General features: G+C 34.8%; 1 protein-coding gene across 2 annotated transcripts in view; it reads right to left on the reverse strand.

Annotated features, from left to right (window-relative positions):
• UBA6 (ubiquitin like modifier activating enzyme 6) overlaps positions 1-18,865 on the reverse strand; it is an 89,641-nt gene that overhangs the window by 42,124 nt on the left and 28,652 nt on the right. For both annotated transcript variants that reach the window (XM_047090705.1, XM_047090706.1), the window contains 4 exons: positions 15,749-15,843; positions 15,114-15,225; positions 7,313-7,393; positions 2,093-2,215 (listed from right to left, as the gene is read on the reverse strand). In XM_047090705.1, the coding sequence (XP_046946661.1) occupies positions 2,093-2,215; positions 7,313-7,393; positions 15,114-15,225; positions 15,749-15,843 (411 nt within the window). The remainder of the gene's footprint in view (positions 1-2,092; positions 2,216-7,312; positions 7,394-15,113; positions 15,226-15,748; positions 15,844-18,865) is intronic.

Below are 18,865 nucleotides of genomic sequence, written 5' to 3' on the forward strand. Positions count from 1 at the left end.
ATTCTACATGGAAGTTCAAATATTTTATAGATACAGATTCTTTGGACTTATAAAAAATATTCAAAGTTATCAAATATAAGTTTTAAAGTCATGTTATAAAAAAATCTGTGCATAAAAGACAAGTCTAACTTTGAAGATGAAAGAAATGCAAGAAAGGACAAAGATTTAAATTTTTTTTTAAATTTTATTTTTAGAGAGACACAGAGAGAGCGAGAAAGTTAGTGCTGAAGTGGCTGAGGGGGCAGAGGGAGAGATCGAATCTCAAGAAGTCTCCACACTCAGTGAGGGGCCTGACACAGGGCTCACAATCCCACGACTGTGAGATCATGACTTGAGTCAAAATCAAGGGTTGTATGCTCAACTGACTTAGCCATCCAGGTGTCCCAAGAAGGATGGAGATTTAAAGCCAGAAAACTGGTAATTTAAAATTTGCTGCCCAACATGTTAAAGGATAAAAAAATATTGTGTAGCTCAGCTTACCAGGACAAAAATAGGAAGAAATTGACCTATTCACCAAAGAGGATGGATGAGATAGGTCCAAGGCCCAGAAATTTGCTTATTAATGCATATAATCCAACACACTGGTTGAGTAAGGTGGTAATAATTTAATCTACATAAAATCTAAAGAGAATTATCATCCTTTCTTTCTTAACTGTGAAGATTCTGAAAATTGTCCTGTGGCTTAATGATCTGGGTAAGAATTAAGATTATGATCACAAACATGTATATAAAATTAACATAATGTGGGTTTACTAATATCTCAAGAAGAATAAAATTCATAAGGACTTTATTAAAAAAGAGAAATACTTTTGCATATAAGTTAAATGGGAACATTTATGGTACTTTGTAATTCTTTGTGGATAACCTTCATACTGTCTACACTATTTAAGAAAAGAAAATACCAATGCAATACAAGATTCCAACTATTTCCTGGAGCCTATTCTATTCTAACTGTATGATGTTCGCAGGGACAAACTAAAAACAAGCACAAAGATTAAAGGTTGAATAATAAATCATTCTGTAAGCACAGAGACACAGAATTATTTTTTTAATGCATTTCTCTTAAAAAGGGGTGAAAAGGCAACATTACACTGGGCTTAAAAATCAAGCATAAATATAGAAACACAAATACTATTATCATTCCCTTACATTTGGTTTCTTTGATCTTTAATGTAAACTGATTAGAAAGAATGCAAGTAAAAGTAATGATTCAGACTTAAAAAACTAGGAAAACTGGATCACAATGATATCTCCAATTCTTTTAGGGAATAAAAAACTTAAGCTTACCTGAAGAGAACGTGAAAGTTCAGACTTTTTGATCTAAGGGTAATTAATTCTAATACTTTTTTTCCTTCTCCAAATGTTTTAGAAATATAAAAAATTTTAGAAAAGCTTTTGTCTATAGTGACCTAACTGTGTATCCTCCCCACAGTCCTGTGTTGGGCCAGGTGACTTAAGACATACTTACTACAACTACAATCTGACACAATACACACAGTTTAGTAAACACTGAATCACACTTCATGCCCAATAGGAACACGACACAGAACAAAATTAAAATTTATCACAAGCAAATGTTGATCTATTGATTATTAATGTTAGAAGGAATTCAGACACTCAAATTCTAACTTAAATTTAGTTTTAATATAATATGATCAAGAAATTAACAAAACATTCCCTCATGAATTACCTTAAAATATTATAAAACAAATGAAAAATATTGCATATTACAGTATTTTGCTATTGTCACCTTTAAAAAATGTATTCACATCGGGGTGCCTGCGTGGCTCAGTCAGTTAAGCATCCAAATTCGGCTCAGGTCATGATCTCACGATTTGTAAGTTAGAGCCCTGAGTCGGGCTCTGTGCTGACAGCTCAGAGCCTGGAGCCTGTTTCGGATTCTGTGTCTCCCTCCCTCTGCCCCTACCCCACTCAACGCTCTGTCTCTCCCACTCTCAAAAATAATAAACATTAAAAAAAAATTTTTAAAAAACAAACTAAAAAAAAAAATGTATTCACATCAACCTTAAAAAAACATTCATATACGTATACAATAATATATATATATATATATATATATATATAATCATACTTGCGTTATATTTGAAATGAAAATTTCTTTTGGCTCTTCTCCTGTTGCATCTGAAACTTCAAATTCATCACCAAAATCACAAAACAACCGTGACCAAATTCCATGTACATCTGCACTGATAAACTGTGAAATGATGAAAAGAAGTTCAAGCTTATCTATTTATATAAAGAAAAAAACCCCACCTCAAGTATTTTAAGCCTCTTCATGACTTTATTTATAATTAAGATTATCCTTTGGGATATAAAGTGAATCACTAACAGAATACATTATTTGTCTGTGAAGTGGTTCAAGAATCAAGGATATTGGTATTTGAGACTGGGTATCTAGTGCTATATAATTAAAAAATGCAGCACGTCATCATTGTACATTCTATGATTTTTAAATAACAGAAATTCTTTCCTTGCCCTAAAAATCCAACAAAGTACATAAGAAACTGGTATCCTTTGATAATAGCTAAATTATGAAAAAAGCCCAAATGTTCATTAATTGATGAACGGATAAAAAAGATGTAGGATATATACACAATGGAATATTACTCAGTGATCAAAAAGAATAAAATATTGCCATTTGCAACAATGTGGATGGAACTAGCAAGTACTATGCTAAGTGAAATAAGTCAGTCAGAGAAAGACAAATATATGATTTCGCTCATGTGGAATTTAAGAAACAAAACAGATGAACATAGCAGAAGGGAAGGAAAAATAAAAACAGGGAGGGAGGCAAACCATAAGAGATTCTTAAATATACAGAACTAAGGGTTGCTAAATGGGTGACTGGCAATAAGGAGGGCACTTGTTGGGAGGAGCACTGGGTGTTATATATAAGTGATAATTCACTAAATTCTACTCCTGAAACCATTACTACACTATATGTTAACTTGGATTTAAATTAAAAAAAAAAATTTAAGTAAATTGTACCTATAAGTATTTGAGGTTTGCATGCTGTAGTTTGTTTTTATTAAAAATTACTAATTGAAAAAACAGAATAGACAACTGCACATAAATACTAATGTGGCAAAAAAATAAAAAAGGTACACACGTCTTTATAGAATTATAGAGGATATATACAGTACAATGTTAACAGCTGTTACCTCTGGTGATGGGCTTAAAGGTAAACATTATACTTTTCTACATTCTCTAAATTCTCTTAGTGAATTTGTATATATATTTATATTCAGATGAAAACTAAGTAGTATTAAAAATTTTGGAATTGTATAAAATCCACTATCTTAGAATTAGAAACTTTGGTAAGCTTTGGTTGAACAACAATAAAAAACCTTCAGTTAGGTTTTGCAGGCACACCTGAGAGATATTGCAGGTTCATTTCTACACCACTTCAATAAAACAAATATTGCCAAAAAAAAAAAAAAAAAGAAAGAAGAAAGAAACCAGTATCTTGGTTCAATGGTTTGAGCAGTGAATTTTTACTTTTCATTTGAGAAAAAAGAAGTATCCATTCACCAGTAGTAGAGTTAATGGAAAAGAGAACAGAGCTAAAAGTTGAAAATGGAGGCAACAAATAGAAAAAGAGCTGAGGAACTGACAGTATGCATCAAAGCAAGGAAGGTAAAACTCAGATTCTTTTTTTTTTTTAATGTTTATTTATTTATTGGTGTGGGGAGGGTTGGGAAGGGGCAGAGAAAGAGGGAGACAGAGGATCTCAAGCAAGCTCTGGGCTCAAATTCAAGAATCTCGAGATCATGACCTAAGCCGAAGTCGGCTGCTTAACTGATTGGGCCACCCAGGTGCCCCAAAAATCATATTCTTAACCACAATCATTAATGCTTTATTAAAAGTGATTTTTGTAACACAAATGCTCCATTCTAAGAATCTCTAAAGAAAATGTTTTTGTGTCTAATTTCATTTTGAGTTAACAGTAAAGAATTCTTATTCTGTAACACATATGATCCTGTGTAAAGTGATACTTAAAAAAAAATTTTTTTAGGGGCGCCTGGGTGGCGCAGTCGGTTAAGCGTCCGACTTCAGCCAGGTCACGATCTCGCGGTCCGTGAGTTCGAGCCCCGCGTCGGGCTCTGGGCTGATGGCTCAGAGCCTGGAGCCTGTTTCCGATTCTGTGTCTCCCTCTCTCTCTGCCCCTCGCCCGTTCATGCTCTGTCTCTCTCTGTCCCAAAAATAAATAAACGTTGAAAAAAAAAAAATTAAAAAAAAAAAAATTTTTTTAATGTTTACTTATTTTTGAGAAAGTCAGAGAGACAGAGTGCGAGCGGGGGAGGTGCAGAGAGAGAGGGAGACAGAGTCTGAAGAAGGCTCCAGGCTCCGAGCCATCAGTACAGAGCCTGACCGTGGGGCTCAAGCTCACAAACCCCAAGCTCATGACCTGAGCTGAAGTCAGATGCTTAACCGACTGAGCCACCCAGGAGCCCCTGAAGTGATACTTTTTTAAACAAAAACTAAAGTCTATTCATATTTGGATATAAAAATGTAGCCCATTAAAACAATTTATACCACCTATTACATGAAGTAATGAGAGAGCTAATAAAAGGCTACCTCCTACTGGATCATGTATTGCCTTTACCATTAAAATAGGTACAGACAGCATTTTTTAATACATAAATGAAATATATGTATAATCATATATATATCATATATGATTACATATATCATATATGATTATATGTATAATGCTATATATGCTATATATATAATGCTATAATGCTATAATGCTATATATTATATATATAATCATATATGATATATATAAAAATGAGCAGAAATTTAGAAATTTTTTTAAGTTTAAAAGCTGAAAATTTGAGGACAATTTCCCTTCAAAACAACTTTCAAATAGGATTACATATACCAATCACATAAACAAAAGATTTTAGTTCATAACTTAGTGTAATTATTTTGTAAAACTTCCATGCCCGGGGATTTTAACTTTACTATTCTATGTCTTATTCATCTGTTTAAATTGTGAACCATAGCACAAATGTACAGAGTGTAAATATGCTATGTAAATACCACAATCCAAAAATTTTTAGCACAACTATTTAATAGAGTATGATAGCTGGCTTACTGCCTATCTCAAAAGAACAAGTAATTTTTTCCTTTTTTCAAAGGAACAAATAACCCCACAAAGGAGTTAGAGTTAATGGTATGTATGTAACTGCACAGGATAATTTATGATTTTTCTGATCTAAACTTATTACTGGTCTTCCCAATGTCACCATGACTCAGTTACTCTGGAAAAAATCTAGGAGTCATTCTTGATCATTCTTTCCCTCACAACTCATATTCATCCATTCGTAAGTTGTAAGCCATTTTTTTAGAAGATTATCTCAAATTCATTAACTTCTCAAAATTTCTATTTCTACCTCTCTTGAATTACCAGCATCTCACACCTAGATTACTACATTATCCTCCAACTGGTCTAGTTGCCTCTACTCTCTTATTAATTCAATGGCTTTCTTTCTGTTTGGCTCTGTGATTCCTTCATGTTCTTCTTCTTTTTTAAAAATATTTATTTATTTTGAGAGAAAGTGTGCACACATGCACACATGCAGGGGAGGAGCAGACAGAGAGGGAAAGAGAGAATCCCAAGTAGGCTCCACACTCAGTGTGGCGCCTGACATGGGGTTCAATGTCATGACTGTGAGATCATGACCTGAGCTAAAATCAAGAGTTGGACACTTAACTGACCGAGCCATCCAGGTACCCCAATTCCTTCACATTCTTAAAAATTACTGAGGACTGAAAGCACTTCTATTTATCTGGGTTATACCTATTGGTATTTGCTGTGTTAGAAATTAAAACTGAGAAACATTTAAAATGTTAAGAATACACACATACATTTCATTAGCTGTAAGAGCAGTAATATCTACTGCATATCATCTAGATAGACTCTGGAAACTCCGCTGTACCCCATAAGAGAATCAGAGTAAAAAAAACAAATAACATTTTCGTAATATTATGAAAATAGTTTGACTTTGCAGATCCCATGAAAAGATCTCAAGAATATTCAGTATCCTTCGACCATACTTTGAAAACTACTGCTTTAGACTATTTTCCCTACAGCACATCCAGAGTGATCTTTTAAAAATATAAATCAGATCAGGGATGCCTGGGTGACTCAGGTGGTTAAGCATCCAACTCTTGATTTCAGCTCAGGTCACGATCTCATGGCTGTTGAGATTAAGCCCCATGTCGGGTTCTGTACTGAGCATGGAGTCTGCTTAAGATTCTCTCCCTCTGCCTCCTCCCCTGCTTGGGTGTGTTCTCTCGTTCTCTCTCTCTCTCCCCTATGTATACACACACACATACACACACACACACACACACACACACACACACACACACACACACACACAAACACACACACTGTATATATAAATCAAGTCAAAACCCATGGGATTAAAACTCAGCTATCCTCAAAGTTATGTAAGTTATGGCCCTCTAATTACTTCTCTGAACATAATCCCCTGGTAACTTTTACTCATACTACTCTCTCCTCTTTACCCAAATTCCATTCTGGTCTTGCTTGCTTCTTGCTGTTTGTAAACACACCAAGCGAATTTTTTTATACTTTCAAGTCTACACTTGATGTTCTTCATGCTTTGAATGCTCTTTCCATAGCTGGCTCTCTCTCATTATTCAGGGTTCTATTCAAACGTTATCTCCTCAGAGGAGTTCCCTGACCTTCAATTTAAGAGAACCAGCACTGATCCCCACCCCAACATCATGCAGATATTATATTCTTTACCTAGCTATTTTCTTCATAGGACTTGAAACTATATTATTTGTTTGCTTTTTAATTAAATATCTTCCTTACTGGATGGTAATTTTCCTGAGTAGGAAAATTTGTATGTCTTATTCACTAATGTATTCCTAGTGCCTAGAATTGTATTTGGAGAAGATGCTCAATGAATATTTGTTGCAAGAACCAATGAACTTCTTGAAAACCACCATTACACCATATCTAAAGTTAGATGATGAATTCAATGTTTACCATCCTTACCATTCCCATCTTTATTCTTCCTCAGTTTTGGCAATTTGCTATAAGCCAAATTTAGATCTTGGTTTTAAAAACAGGAAATGAATAATGCCAAAATTAAAGAGAAAAATATTACTGTGATTGTCCTCTTACACATAAGAACTTCTTACACATAAGAACTTCTTACACAACCTACTGAAAAGCTATAAATTTTAACAGTGAAGGTGTTCTTTCTTTGCTTAACTACATGTCATTATTAAGTAATATTATTACCTTAATTGGAGGGCACTGAGAACGGCAAAAGTTATTGATCTTCTTCTGCAATGGAAGTTTGATCTCAGTCAATATTACACACTGTTAAGAAGAATATAAGAAATTAAATATTAGAAAATAAACAACTAGTTTGGTAAAATACACTTCTAAGTCAGAAGCATGTCACAGTTTGCATTATGCTAAAAACACACTGTTTTCCTTGTAAAAAAAAATACTTTCCCAATGTATTCCATTCTAAGGTTAAAACCTTCAGAGTCATGGAATAGCAAAAGTAAAAATAACATATACAGAGGAAAACCTGCCCATATTAAATTCAATTACTATCATAGGATTTACATAAGAAGCAAACCTTAATATCATATGTGGTATTTTTGTACTCTAAATGGCTGGAGATTTTGTTTGATCTGTTTTGCCATGGGAATACTCACCTAGTCTTCAGGATATTAATTAAATGCTGGCTTAAAGGAGTAAAGATTATATTTTTAAAGAGATACACTAGTTGGCTTAGCTTTTACTTCAGATGCACAATATAACAACTTTTGCTTTATGACAGTGTCATTAGTAAAACTACCAAGTTCTGTTATTTAAAATAGCAAATTATAGTTCTCAAAGCTTAACTTTTTATCATCACCCTGTAAGATAAGTAGAGTGCTTTTATAATCATATTTTAACATAAGTAACTTAAACTCATAAAGGTAAAAAACTTTCCTAAGGTCATTCATCTACCTATCAAGTGGCAAAAGTAGAACTAGACTCTCAGTCCAGAGTTTTCCTTGCTGGTAGTTTCCATGAATTGGATAACTTTTTTTCACTACAAATATCCAGTTGTGGATTTATTCTTATTTACCTAGCTCAGAATATGGTGTGCTTCCTGCAAGATTGATTTCTCCTCCATGGGTCTCTTACTTTTTATACATGTCTCAACTGGGTATGCCATGAATCCAAGGATCTTAACTATTCTTGGACCATTTCTCAGGATTATATTTGCTTTGTGCAAGCTGGAGGAATGAGGTAATGTTTCCCTCTGGGACAAAGAACAAGCCTGTTAATTGTTTGCTATAAAAGCACAGGTTTTCCAAGCTCAGTGTTCCTCTTATCAAAAGGAGCCCATTACATGTGCAGGCATCCACTGAGTCCTCTACACTACACTAGTGGGTTTTGGGGAAAGGCAAGAGGAAATAAGGCAAATATAATACTCACACCTCTTACCATACTCAGAGAAATAAAGTCTCTGACTCAGGAATCTCATGTTTTCTGTCAGCAACCAAAGAACAGTAACAGGCTGACTTAGTAAGTTTGTAAATACAGTAAAATCACATCTTAGACTTAGTATACACTGAATCTAATTTGTGTTTCATCACAAATTCTCAGCCATAATTTTTTTGGAATATTGCCCTTTCCCAATGTTCTTTCAGAAATTTAATCTCATGAATTGAACCTTTTCACTTAAGCTTGTATTTCTTTTAATTTCTCTTTCATACTTACTCTAATTTCTAAAGGTTGTAGTCTCAGTAATCTCAGCTCTTTCAATTCACTAATTCTTGCTCTAGTATCTATCCACTGTTTAGTCTATTCACTGAGTTTTAATTTTTAATATTTTCGTTTCTAAAAGTTCGACTGGTTCTTTATCACATCTGCCTGATTCTTTTTAATTATTTCCATATTGTATATTTAATTCCTTCTTTTATTTTTTTTATTTTTATTTTTTTTTTTCAACGTTTATTTATTTTTGGGACAGAGAGAGACAGAGCATGAACGGGGGAGGGGCAGAGAGAGAGGGAGACACAGAATCGGAAACAGGCTCCAGGCTCCGAGCCATCAGCCCAGAGCCTGACGCGGGGCTCGAACTCACGGACCGCGAGATCGTGACCTGGCTGAAGTCGGACGCTTAACCGACTGCGCCACCCAGGCGCCCCTAATTCCTTCTTTTAAAATTCAATTTGAACATCTATGTTTTTTAGTCCCTATCTGATAATTCTATTATCTGAAATTCCTGGAGGTTAATTCTATTATTTGTTATATCCATTGACCTTTAATCACACTGAACTGCCTGTCTTGCTATTTTGTACTCTGAACTCATCTTCAAAGAGGCTCCATATACTGGAATATACTATGGCTTAGGTGAACATAGATTTCTCTGTAGTTGTTTAGTTTTCTTTCTGTCTGGCATTCCAGGATATTGACAGTAGCTTAGTACTACTTATGTTTTGAGTTCCCAGCTTGGGAAATTTTAGATTACAAAGAATTATAAAGTTTATCTCCAAACCTGGGTGAGAATAGGCATATGGTTGTGAATTCCCAGAGGAGATCATTATTTTTTCATCCAGAGCTCAAGAAAAAACAGGCAATCTTGTTCTGAGGTGCAAAGACTGTTCTCATCCACCTTTCACTGAGGGTGTAGTTCTCTGAGGTTCTAACTTTACAAAAAGGGGGTAGGTCTCAATTCCATTTCTCTATCTCAAGTAAACCTACTTGGGATCTTCGGTTTCTGTGTTACCACTAATTCCTAAGAAATGGGGTTACTGAGATCAGCAACTCCAATGTGAAAGTGACCACAGCGAATAAATAGTTCACTCGTCTTCTTTTAGCTACCTATTTATTTTTGGTCTCTGAGCATTTTATTTTTAGCTCAGCTACTCATTTAAAAGACGTCTATCAGGGGCTCATGGGTGGCTCAGTCGGTTAAGTGTCCATCTTCAGCTCTGGTCATGAACTCCTAGCTCGTGGGTTCAAGTCTCACATTGGACTCTGTGTTGACAGCTCAGAGCCTGAAGCTTGCTTTAGATTCTGTGTCTCCCTCTCTCTCTGCCCCTCCCCTGCTTGCCCTCTGTCTCTCTCTCTCTCAAAAATAAACATTACAATTTTTAAAAAGTCTATCAAAAATCAAATCAGTAATCAAAAAACTCCCAGAAAACAAAGGCCAGGACCAGATGGATTCACAGGCAAAGTCTACCAAACATTTAAAGAAGAGTTAATACCTATTCTTAAACTATTCCAAAAATAGAAGAGGAAGGAAAACTGAAATTCATTCTATGAGGCCAGCATTACTCTGATTCTAAACCAGATAAAAACACTACACATAAAAAGACAAAACTATAGTCCAAAATCTCTGAAAAACACAGATACAAAAATCTGTAAGAAAATATTATTAGTAAACTGAATTCAACAATACCTTAAAAAACCCGTTCTACCATGATCAGTCAGATTTATTCTAGGGAAGCAAGGGTGGGGTTCATTATTTATAAATTGATCAAAATTATAAATGATAATTAACAAGAGAAAGAATAAAAACCATATGATCATCTCAATCTCAACAGATGAAGAAAAAGCTTCCGACAAAGTACAATGTCCACTCGTGAATGAAAACTCTGAACAAAGTAGGTTAACAAGCAAAATACCTAAACATAACAAAGGCCATATATAAAAAACCCACAGCTAATATTTTTTACTCAATGGTGAAAAACTGAGAGCTCTCCCTTTAAGATCAGGAATAAGTCAAGCATGCCCACTCTTACCACTTTTATTCAAAATAGCACTGGAAGTCTTAGCTGCAGTTATCATACAAGAAAAAGAAAAGGCAGTCAAACTGGTAAGGAAGAGGTAAAGCAGTCTATTTGCAGATGACATGATACTATAAACAGAAAACCTTAAAGACTCCACCAAAAAAACTACTAGAACTGATAAATGAATTCATTAAAATTACAGGTTACAAAATTAATATACAGAAATCTCTTTTTATACATCAATATAAAGTAGCAGAAAGAGAAATTAAGAAAGCAATCCTATTTACAATTGCACAAAAAATAATAAAATACCTAAAAATAAAATTAACCAAGGAGGTAAAATACCTTTACTCTCAAAACTCTGAAACACCGATGAAAGAAATTAAAGACACAATACAACCAACGGAAAGATATTCCATCCTCATGGATTAGAAGAATTAATATTGCTACAAAGTCCATACTATCCAAAGCAATCTAGAGATTCAATGTAATCCCTATCAAAATACCAACAGCATTTTTCACAGAACTACAACAAATAATACTAAAATTTGTATATAACTACAAAAGACCCCAAATAGCTAAAGCAATCTTTAGAAAGAAGAACAAAGCTAGAGGTATCACAATCCCAGATTTCAAGATATACTACAAAGCTGTAGAGTCAAAACAGTATGGACACACATAGATCAATGAAACAGAATAGAGATCCCAGAAATAAACCCATGCTTATATGGTCAATTAATCTGCAACAAAGGAGGCAAGAATGTACGGTGGGGAAAAGATAGTTTTCCACAAATGGTGCTGGGAAAACTGGACAGCTACATATGAAAGAATCAAACTGGACCACTTTCTTACACCACACACAAAAATAAATTCAAAATGGATAAAGATCTAAATGTGAAACCTGAAACCATGAAAATCCTGGAAGAGAACACAGGCAGTAATCTCTCCCGATATTTACCATAGCAACATTTTTCTAGATATGTCACCTTGGGCAAGGGAAACAAAAGCAAAAATAAATTATTGAGACCATAACAAAATAAAAAGTTTTTGCACAGTGAAGGTAACTATCAACAAAATGAAAAGGCAATCTACTAAATAGAATATATTTGCAAATGATGTACCTGATAAGGTGCTCATATGCAAAGTTTGTAAAGAATTTACACAATGCAACACCAAAATCCCAAATAATCTGATCAAAAACCGAGCAGAGGACCTGAACAGATATTTTTCAAACACATAAGATAGCCAACAGACACATGAAAAGATGCTCAACATCACTCAACATCAGGGAAATGCAAATGAAAACCACAACGAGGTATTTCATCATATTTGTCAAAAGTGGGTAGAATCGGGGTGCCTGGGTGGTTCAGTCGGTTAAGCATCTGACTTTGGCTCAGGTCATCATCTAACGGCTGATGCTCTGTATCAGAGCAGGGGAATACATGGTGGGAATGCAAATTGGTGCAACCACTGTGAAAAACAGTATGGAGGTTCCTCAAAAATTGAAAATAGAAATACCATATGATCCAATAATTCCACTACACAGTATTTACCCAAAGAAAACAAAAATGCTAGTTTGAAAAAAATATATGAACTCCTGTTTACTGCAGCATTATTTATATTAACCAAGATATGGAAGCAACCCAAGTGTCCATCAACAGATAAATGGATAAAGAAGATGAAGTATTTACATGTGATGGAATATTACTCAGGCCTAAAAACAAAATAAGATCTTGCCATTTGCAACAACATGGATGGACCTACATAGTATTATGCTAAATGAAAGAAGTCAAAGAAAAATACTATATGATTTCACTTGCAGTTGGAATATAAAACAAATTAACAAAGAAATAAAAAAAACCAGACTTCAAAACAGAGAGAACAAAATGGTGGTTGCCAGAGGGGAGATGGTAGAGGGACTAGTGAAATAGGTAAATAGGATTAAGAGGTACAAACTTCCAGTTACAAAATAAGTAAGTCACAAAGATGACAAATACAGCATTGGGAATATAGTTAAAACAGTTTAATAACATTGCTTGGTGATAGATGGCGACTACACTTATCATGGTGAATACTGAGTAATGCACAAAACTGTTCATTCATTACACTGTATACCTGAAATTAACGCAACACTGTGTGTTAATTATACCTCAATAAAAAATAAAAACATAAAAGGAAGTCTATTACATAAATCTACGTAAGAAGTCTATTATACATCTTTGTAGAAGATAGATTTCAAGTTATCTAGTCCAGAACAGAAGTTTACACTAGTTTTCAAATTGGTGTGACATAATAATAATAAATATACCTTTTGGTCATTATCCAAGGTTCCTGACACATAGCTCCTAAAAACTCTTGCAATTTCCTATAGAAGAGCTATAGAGACATTTTTCATTATGTATTTAGCTTTATCCCAGATCCTGAAATAGCTCCAGAGTGATAAAGGTTAAATAATGATGTCTTTTGTTATTCACAACAAGCCTCTTTTACCCACACCTGAGTTTAGATTAATGAAATAACTTTGAGGCCCCCTAAGAATGGGAGCTGATTGCCAGGGGAACGAACCTTGTGATTTGTGAGTGAGAACTTTCAGCCCTATCTCTTAGACCTCCAGGGAGAGAGGGGCTGGAGACTGACTTAATCACCAAAGGCCAATCATTTAATCATTCATGCTTCCATAATGAAGCCTTCATGAAAATCTCAACTATGGGCTCAGAGAGCTTCCAGATTCATGCCAGGAACATGGCATACTTGGAAAGGGCATGGAAGCTCAGCCCCCCTTTCTCCATTCATTGCCTTATGCATCTCTTCCATCTGACTGTTCCTTTGTTACAGCTTTTATAATAAACCAGTAATCTAATAAGTAAACGGTCTTCCTGTGTTCTGTGAGCCACTCTGACAAATTAATTGGACCCTAAGAGAGGGACATGGAAACCTCTGATTTATAGCCAGCCCTCAGAGGAACAGGTAACAACCTGGATTTGTGATTGATGTCAGAAAGTGGACAGAGAGGGGCTCTTGTGGGAATGAATCCTTAACTTGTGGGATCCGAAGCTATCTTCTCCAGGTAGATAGTGTCAAAACTGAATTGAACTGTAGGACACTGAAAGTGTCCAAGGAGTTTGGAGAACTGCTTGGTTTGGGGGAAAAACCCACACACATATGGTCACACAGTGTGAAAAGTACTGAGTAGAGGTGAAACACAGGAGTGTTCTTCCCCAAAGGGCAACATCATAATTTAATCACAGAAAATCAGGGTCAACCTAGTTGCTTTTGAAACATCTAAGGTGCTAGGAAATGTTGTTTTTAAAGTTTATTCATTTATTTTGAGAGAGAAAGACAGAGAACGAGAAGGGGAGGAGGGGAGGGAGGGAGGGAGAGAGAGAATGAGAGAGAGAGAGAGAGAGAGAGAGAGAGAGAGAGAGAGAAGAATCTCAAGCACGCTCCATGCTGTCAGCAGACAGCTTGATACGGGGCTTGATACCATGAACCATGGGATCATGACCTGAGCTGAAATCAAGAGTCAGACACTTAGAACTGACTGAGTCACCCAAGCAGCCTTTTTCTTTTTTTAAAAAATTTATTTATTTTGAGAAAGAGAGAATTGTTGTTAAAGTTAACCTTAACTAAAGCAGACTGAATGTTGATCCACATATTTTACTTCTGCCATCAGATTATATACTGATTATATATCACCAGCTTATATATCATCCTTTGCCCATGGCCTTCATAAGAGCAGAGTATACCTTCCTGCTCAACTTTGGTCTTGACCATGTGACTTGCTTTGACTAATGAAATATAAATAGAAGTAACATGAATGGAAGATTGAAGTGTGCTTGGATAGTTGGACTTGCCCCTTTACACTTCTTTTATTGGTATGACACCATGTCCTCGGTAGCCTCCTGATCCCAGAAGAGAGGCATATGGAGAAAAACCCAGGCTCTACAGTTCAAGGTCAGCCTAGAACAGCTGAACTCCAAATGACATGCAGATGGAGGATAAAGAAATAAATACATGTTGCTATAAACCACTGAGTTTTGGGTAGTTTTTACGCACATAACTGTGAAAGTAGCTGACTGATATAATGGCCAGTATCTCAGGCCCTTTCCCTAAAATGGAACATTTGAAAGGTATTCTAAAGGAAGTATTTTGACCTGAAATTTTTTGCTCTGCTCAACAGACTAGGTTTAATTAGTTACACTACGATAATACTTACAACTATATATATACATATATATACATATATATATACATATATATATACATATATATAAACTAACATAAAATAGAGTACCAACCTGGTATTTATCTAAGAAGGAGAGATCTGTGGTTTCATTTAAAGGAATAGAAGATGATGTGACATGAACGTAAGGATTGAGTTCTGCAATATGTTGAAGTACAGCTTCAGCCCTAAAAAAAAAAAAAAAAAGGACTTTTACTACTCTTTCATTCAATATATTCAATCCCTCATACCTGGACACTTTGACAACATCAGAGAAACCTGAATGTTAGAAAATTTCAATGGAAATTTAACAAACTGTAGAGGAAGAAAGAAGCTAAGACTTACTTATTTTTATAGACAACTACACACTCTTGAAATGTAGCATACTGTCACATTCCATAGTAAGCCACACAATCTCAAAGTGTACCCTAGTTCCAACCTCTTCAAGCTTTCTAAGAATAAAGCAATAATAAAGACCTTTAACAATCTTAAAAATCACTTCTAGGTAGCAATGTGAGTGTATTAAAATTTTCACAAATCTAAATAATTAAATAAGTATATGTTAATACTTATTTATCTATGGTGATGTGTTATGGGGATGAGTCAAACAACTATGAATGAGTTAGTGTTTTAGGCACAGAAAATACCCTATGTAATTGTGAGAGTAAAAAAAAAATTCTATGATAAAACATCAAAATATCTCATCTTCACCTGTTTCTCATATTAACAACATCATCTTCACAGAGAAAGAAGTTGGCTCCTAGATCCCATGCTTGGCATTTTTCTGTATCATGAATGGTAAGTGCCTTCAAAAAAGAGAAAAATCTCTGTTAAAGTCAGGGATAAGACAAGGATGCTCACTATCTCCAATTTCATTTACATTGTATCAGAAGTATTATCCAATGTAATTAGACATAGAGAGGAATAGGAAGCTTAAGAATTAGAAAGGATCTAAAGCTGGATTCATTCACAGATGATATGACCATATACATCTAGAAACCCAGGAAAATTAATGGAAAAACTACTTTAAACCATATGAGAATTTCAATTTAGGAAAGTAGCATGTTGTATTAAAATACAATCAAAAGAATTCACATAAACATTTCCAAATGCTCCATGTTCTAAGTAAAAAAAGATAACAACATTTGGAAAGAATATTTTCAACTTATATCAGAGGACATATCTTACAGAAAAAGGGGCAAAGTATATGAACATGGAGAATACTGAAAAAGAAATGCATATGGCCCTTTAAAATATTTAGGAATGTTCAACTCTACTCAAGAACGAAATATGTTTTCTCATTTATTAGAATGGCATCAATCCAAAAGTTTGACAATATACTGTACTGGAGAGTGACATGAATCAGGCATTCTTATATGTTATTGGTGAGAATGTAAAATAGCATAACCTCAATGGAAAAGAACTTGGTAATCTCTAGTGAAATAACATGTGCTTCTATCCTTTGACATAACAATTCTGCTTTTAAGAATCTATCATAAAGGCACACTGGGAAAGATTAAAAATGATATACATACAAGAGTATTAACTGCAGCACTACTTGTAATAGAAAAAGACTGAAAATAATTAAAATGTCTACAAGTAAGGAATTGGGTATAATAATATACATCCATGCAATGTATACCTGTACAGCTATAAAAAAATGAAACATATATATTTATCATTAAGGAATAATCCCAGGATATGCTGTTAAGTGATAAAGAGCAAGGTGGAAGAAAGTATGGCACTTTATTTAAGAGAGGCAGGTGAGAGTAAATTTGTATACACACATATATACAGATTTGCATATTTGTATGCATGTATTTGCTTATATTTCAAAACACGAAAAAAAGGGGGTGACCTAATAAGGGAAGGAGGGAATAGGGTAAAGAGAAGGTAGCCTTACCTGAATAAAGCTTGTTTTATAAATTCTACTTTTTAAAAAAATGTTTATTTTTTGGGAGAGAGAGGCAGAGTGCAAGTGGGGTAGGGGCAGAGAGAGAGGGAGATACAGAATCTGAAGTAGGCTCCAGGCTTGAGCTGTCAGAACATAGCCCGACGTGGGGCTCGAACCCATGAACCACAAGATCATGACCTGAGCCGAAGTTTGACATTCAACCAACTAAGCCACCCAGGTGCCCCCATAAATTCTGCTTTGAATTATGTAAGTCTCATAATAGTAAAATTTCATTAAATTTAAACGTGATCCCCAGAAATCCAGAGCAAAATGAATGGAGAAAACTATCTACTGAATATGTTGCATAACTACCCAAAGGAATTATTTAAAGTGACTTTAAAAAGTAGTTAATTTGCCTGCCAAGTCTAGACAGGATATATCCTAAGGATGAAAAAGAAAATTAGGGGTACCTGGGTAGCTCAGTGGGTTGAGCATCTGACTTTGGCTCAGGCCATGATCTCGTGGTTCATGAGTTTGAGCCCTGTAGCGGGTCTGCTGCTATCAGCCTGTCAGCCCAGAGTCCTCTTGGGATCTTCTGTACTCCTCTCTCTCTGACCCTCCCCTGCTCATGCTCTCTCTCTCTCTCTCAAAAAAAAATATAATTTTAAAAATAAAATAAAGTGGGGCACCTGGATGACTCAGTCGGTTGAGCATCCGACTTTGGCTCAGGTCATGATCTCACAGTTTGTGAGTTTAAGCCCCACATTGGGCTCACTGCTGTTAGCCTGTCAGCACAGATCCCGCTTCAGATCCTCTGTCCCCTTCTCTCTGCCCCTCCTCTGCTTGTGCTCTTCCAAAAGATAAGTATTAAAAAAAATAATAAATCATAAATGGTTTTCAATAATTATATTGCTATTAATATTAGAATTGTTATGCTGAATCTATATCATAAATAGGTGTAACATAGGATAAAGCAAGTATGTAATTAGGTTCATGTCATTAAGACTCAAACCCTTACAGTGAGAGATAAAGATACAAAATCATAAAATCAAAGAAGTAGATATGCTGTGGTCCTAAACTTGAAACTCAGATATTTCAGTGTTCACTCAGGATGAATGTTCTAGATCTGTCCACTGAAAAGACTTCATCATTAGTGACAAAGACCACTGGGGTTAGGTCAAAAGGACTCAAGAAGTTGAAGAAGATCCTAATAAGCAAAGATGAAACAATTTAAGCATAAATGAGAATAACAACTACACTAGATCAAAACAAATCATGTATGTTTAAATTCATGAGTTTATTATGACGTTCAGGTACAAACAGGCCACACAAGTTCACTAGTCACTGTTAGCGGATGATAGGAAACCACTGATTTTGAAAACTAGTAAATAAAGGCTGAAAAAAAAACCAACAAGTATTTATCTTGCCTTTTGTACAAGTGCAAACTATACTTTACTGAAACCAAATATGTGAATGGAGAATTGTCTTTCTAAATTATTCCAGCTAATAAATCAAAAAGGACAGAATTAGAATATCATTATCCCTAATAAAATAATGAATCTAGGCAATGATCATTATTATCAGTAATAATCAAAACCAGGACAACAGATTATGATTTCCTCTTGATGAGAAAAATATAAAATCATCTGTGAAACAGTAGTGCCAAAACAATCAAATCTGAATCTGAATCTCTGGATTCAGTTTACAGGAAATCTCTGTACCAGTTTATATGAAATACAAGGGTAGAGGTACATGTAATAAATAACCTGTTGTTAGTTACAAGTGCATTGTAAGGGTAAATAAATATCAGGGAAGGGAACTATATAGATTAAAATAAATCAAATTCAGTATATGGACTTTACTTGGATCCTAATGAGAACAAACCAAAAAAAATTTTCGTAAGACATTATGGAAAATTTGAACTCTAACTAGAT

This window comes from Lynx rufus, unplaced genomic scaffold (genome assembly GCF_022079265.1).
Source record: "Lynx rufus isolate CCGP_SWC_20201006 ecotype Redwood Valley unplaced genomic scaffold, mLynRuf1.p SCAF_3, whole genome shotgun sequence".
NCBI lineage: Eukaryota > Metazoa > Chordata > Mammalia > Carnivora > Felidae > Lynx > Lynx rufus.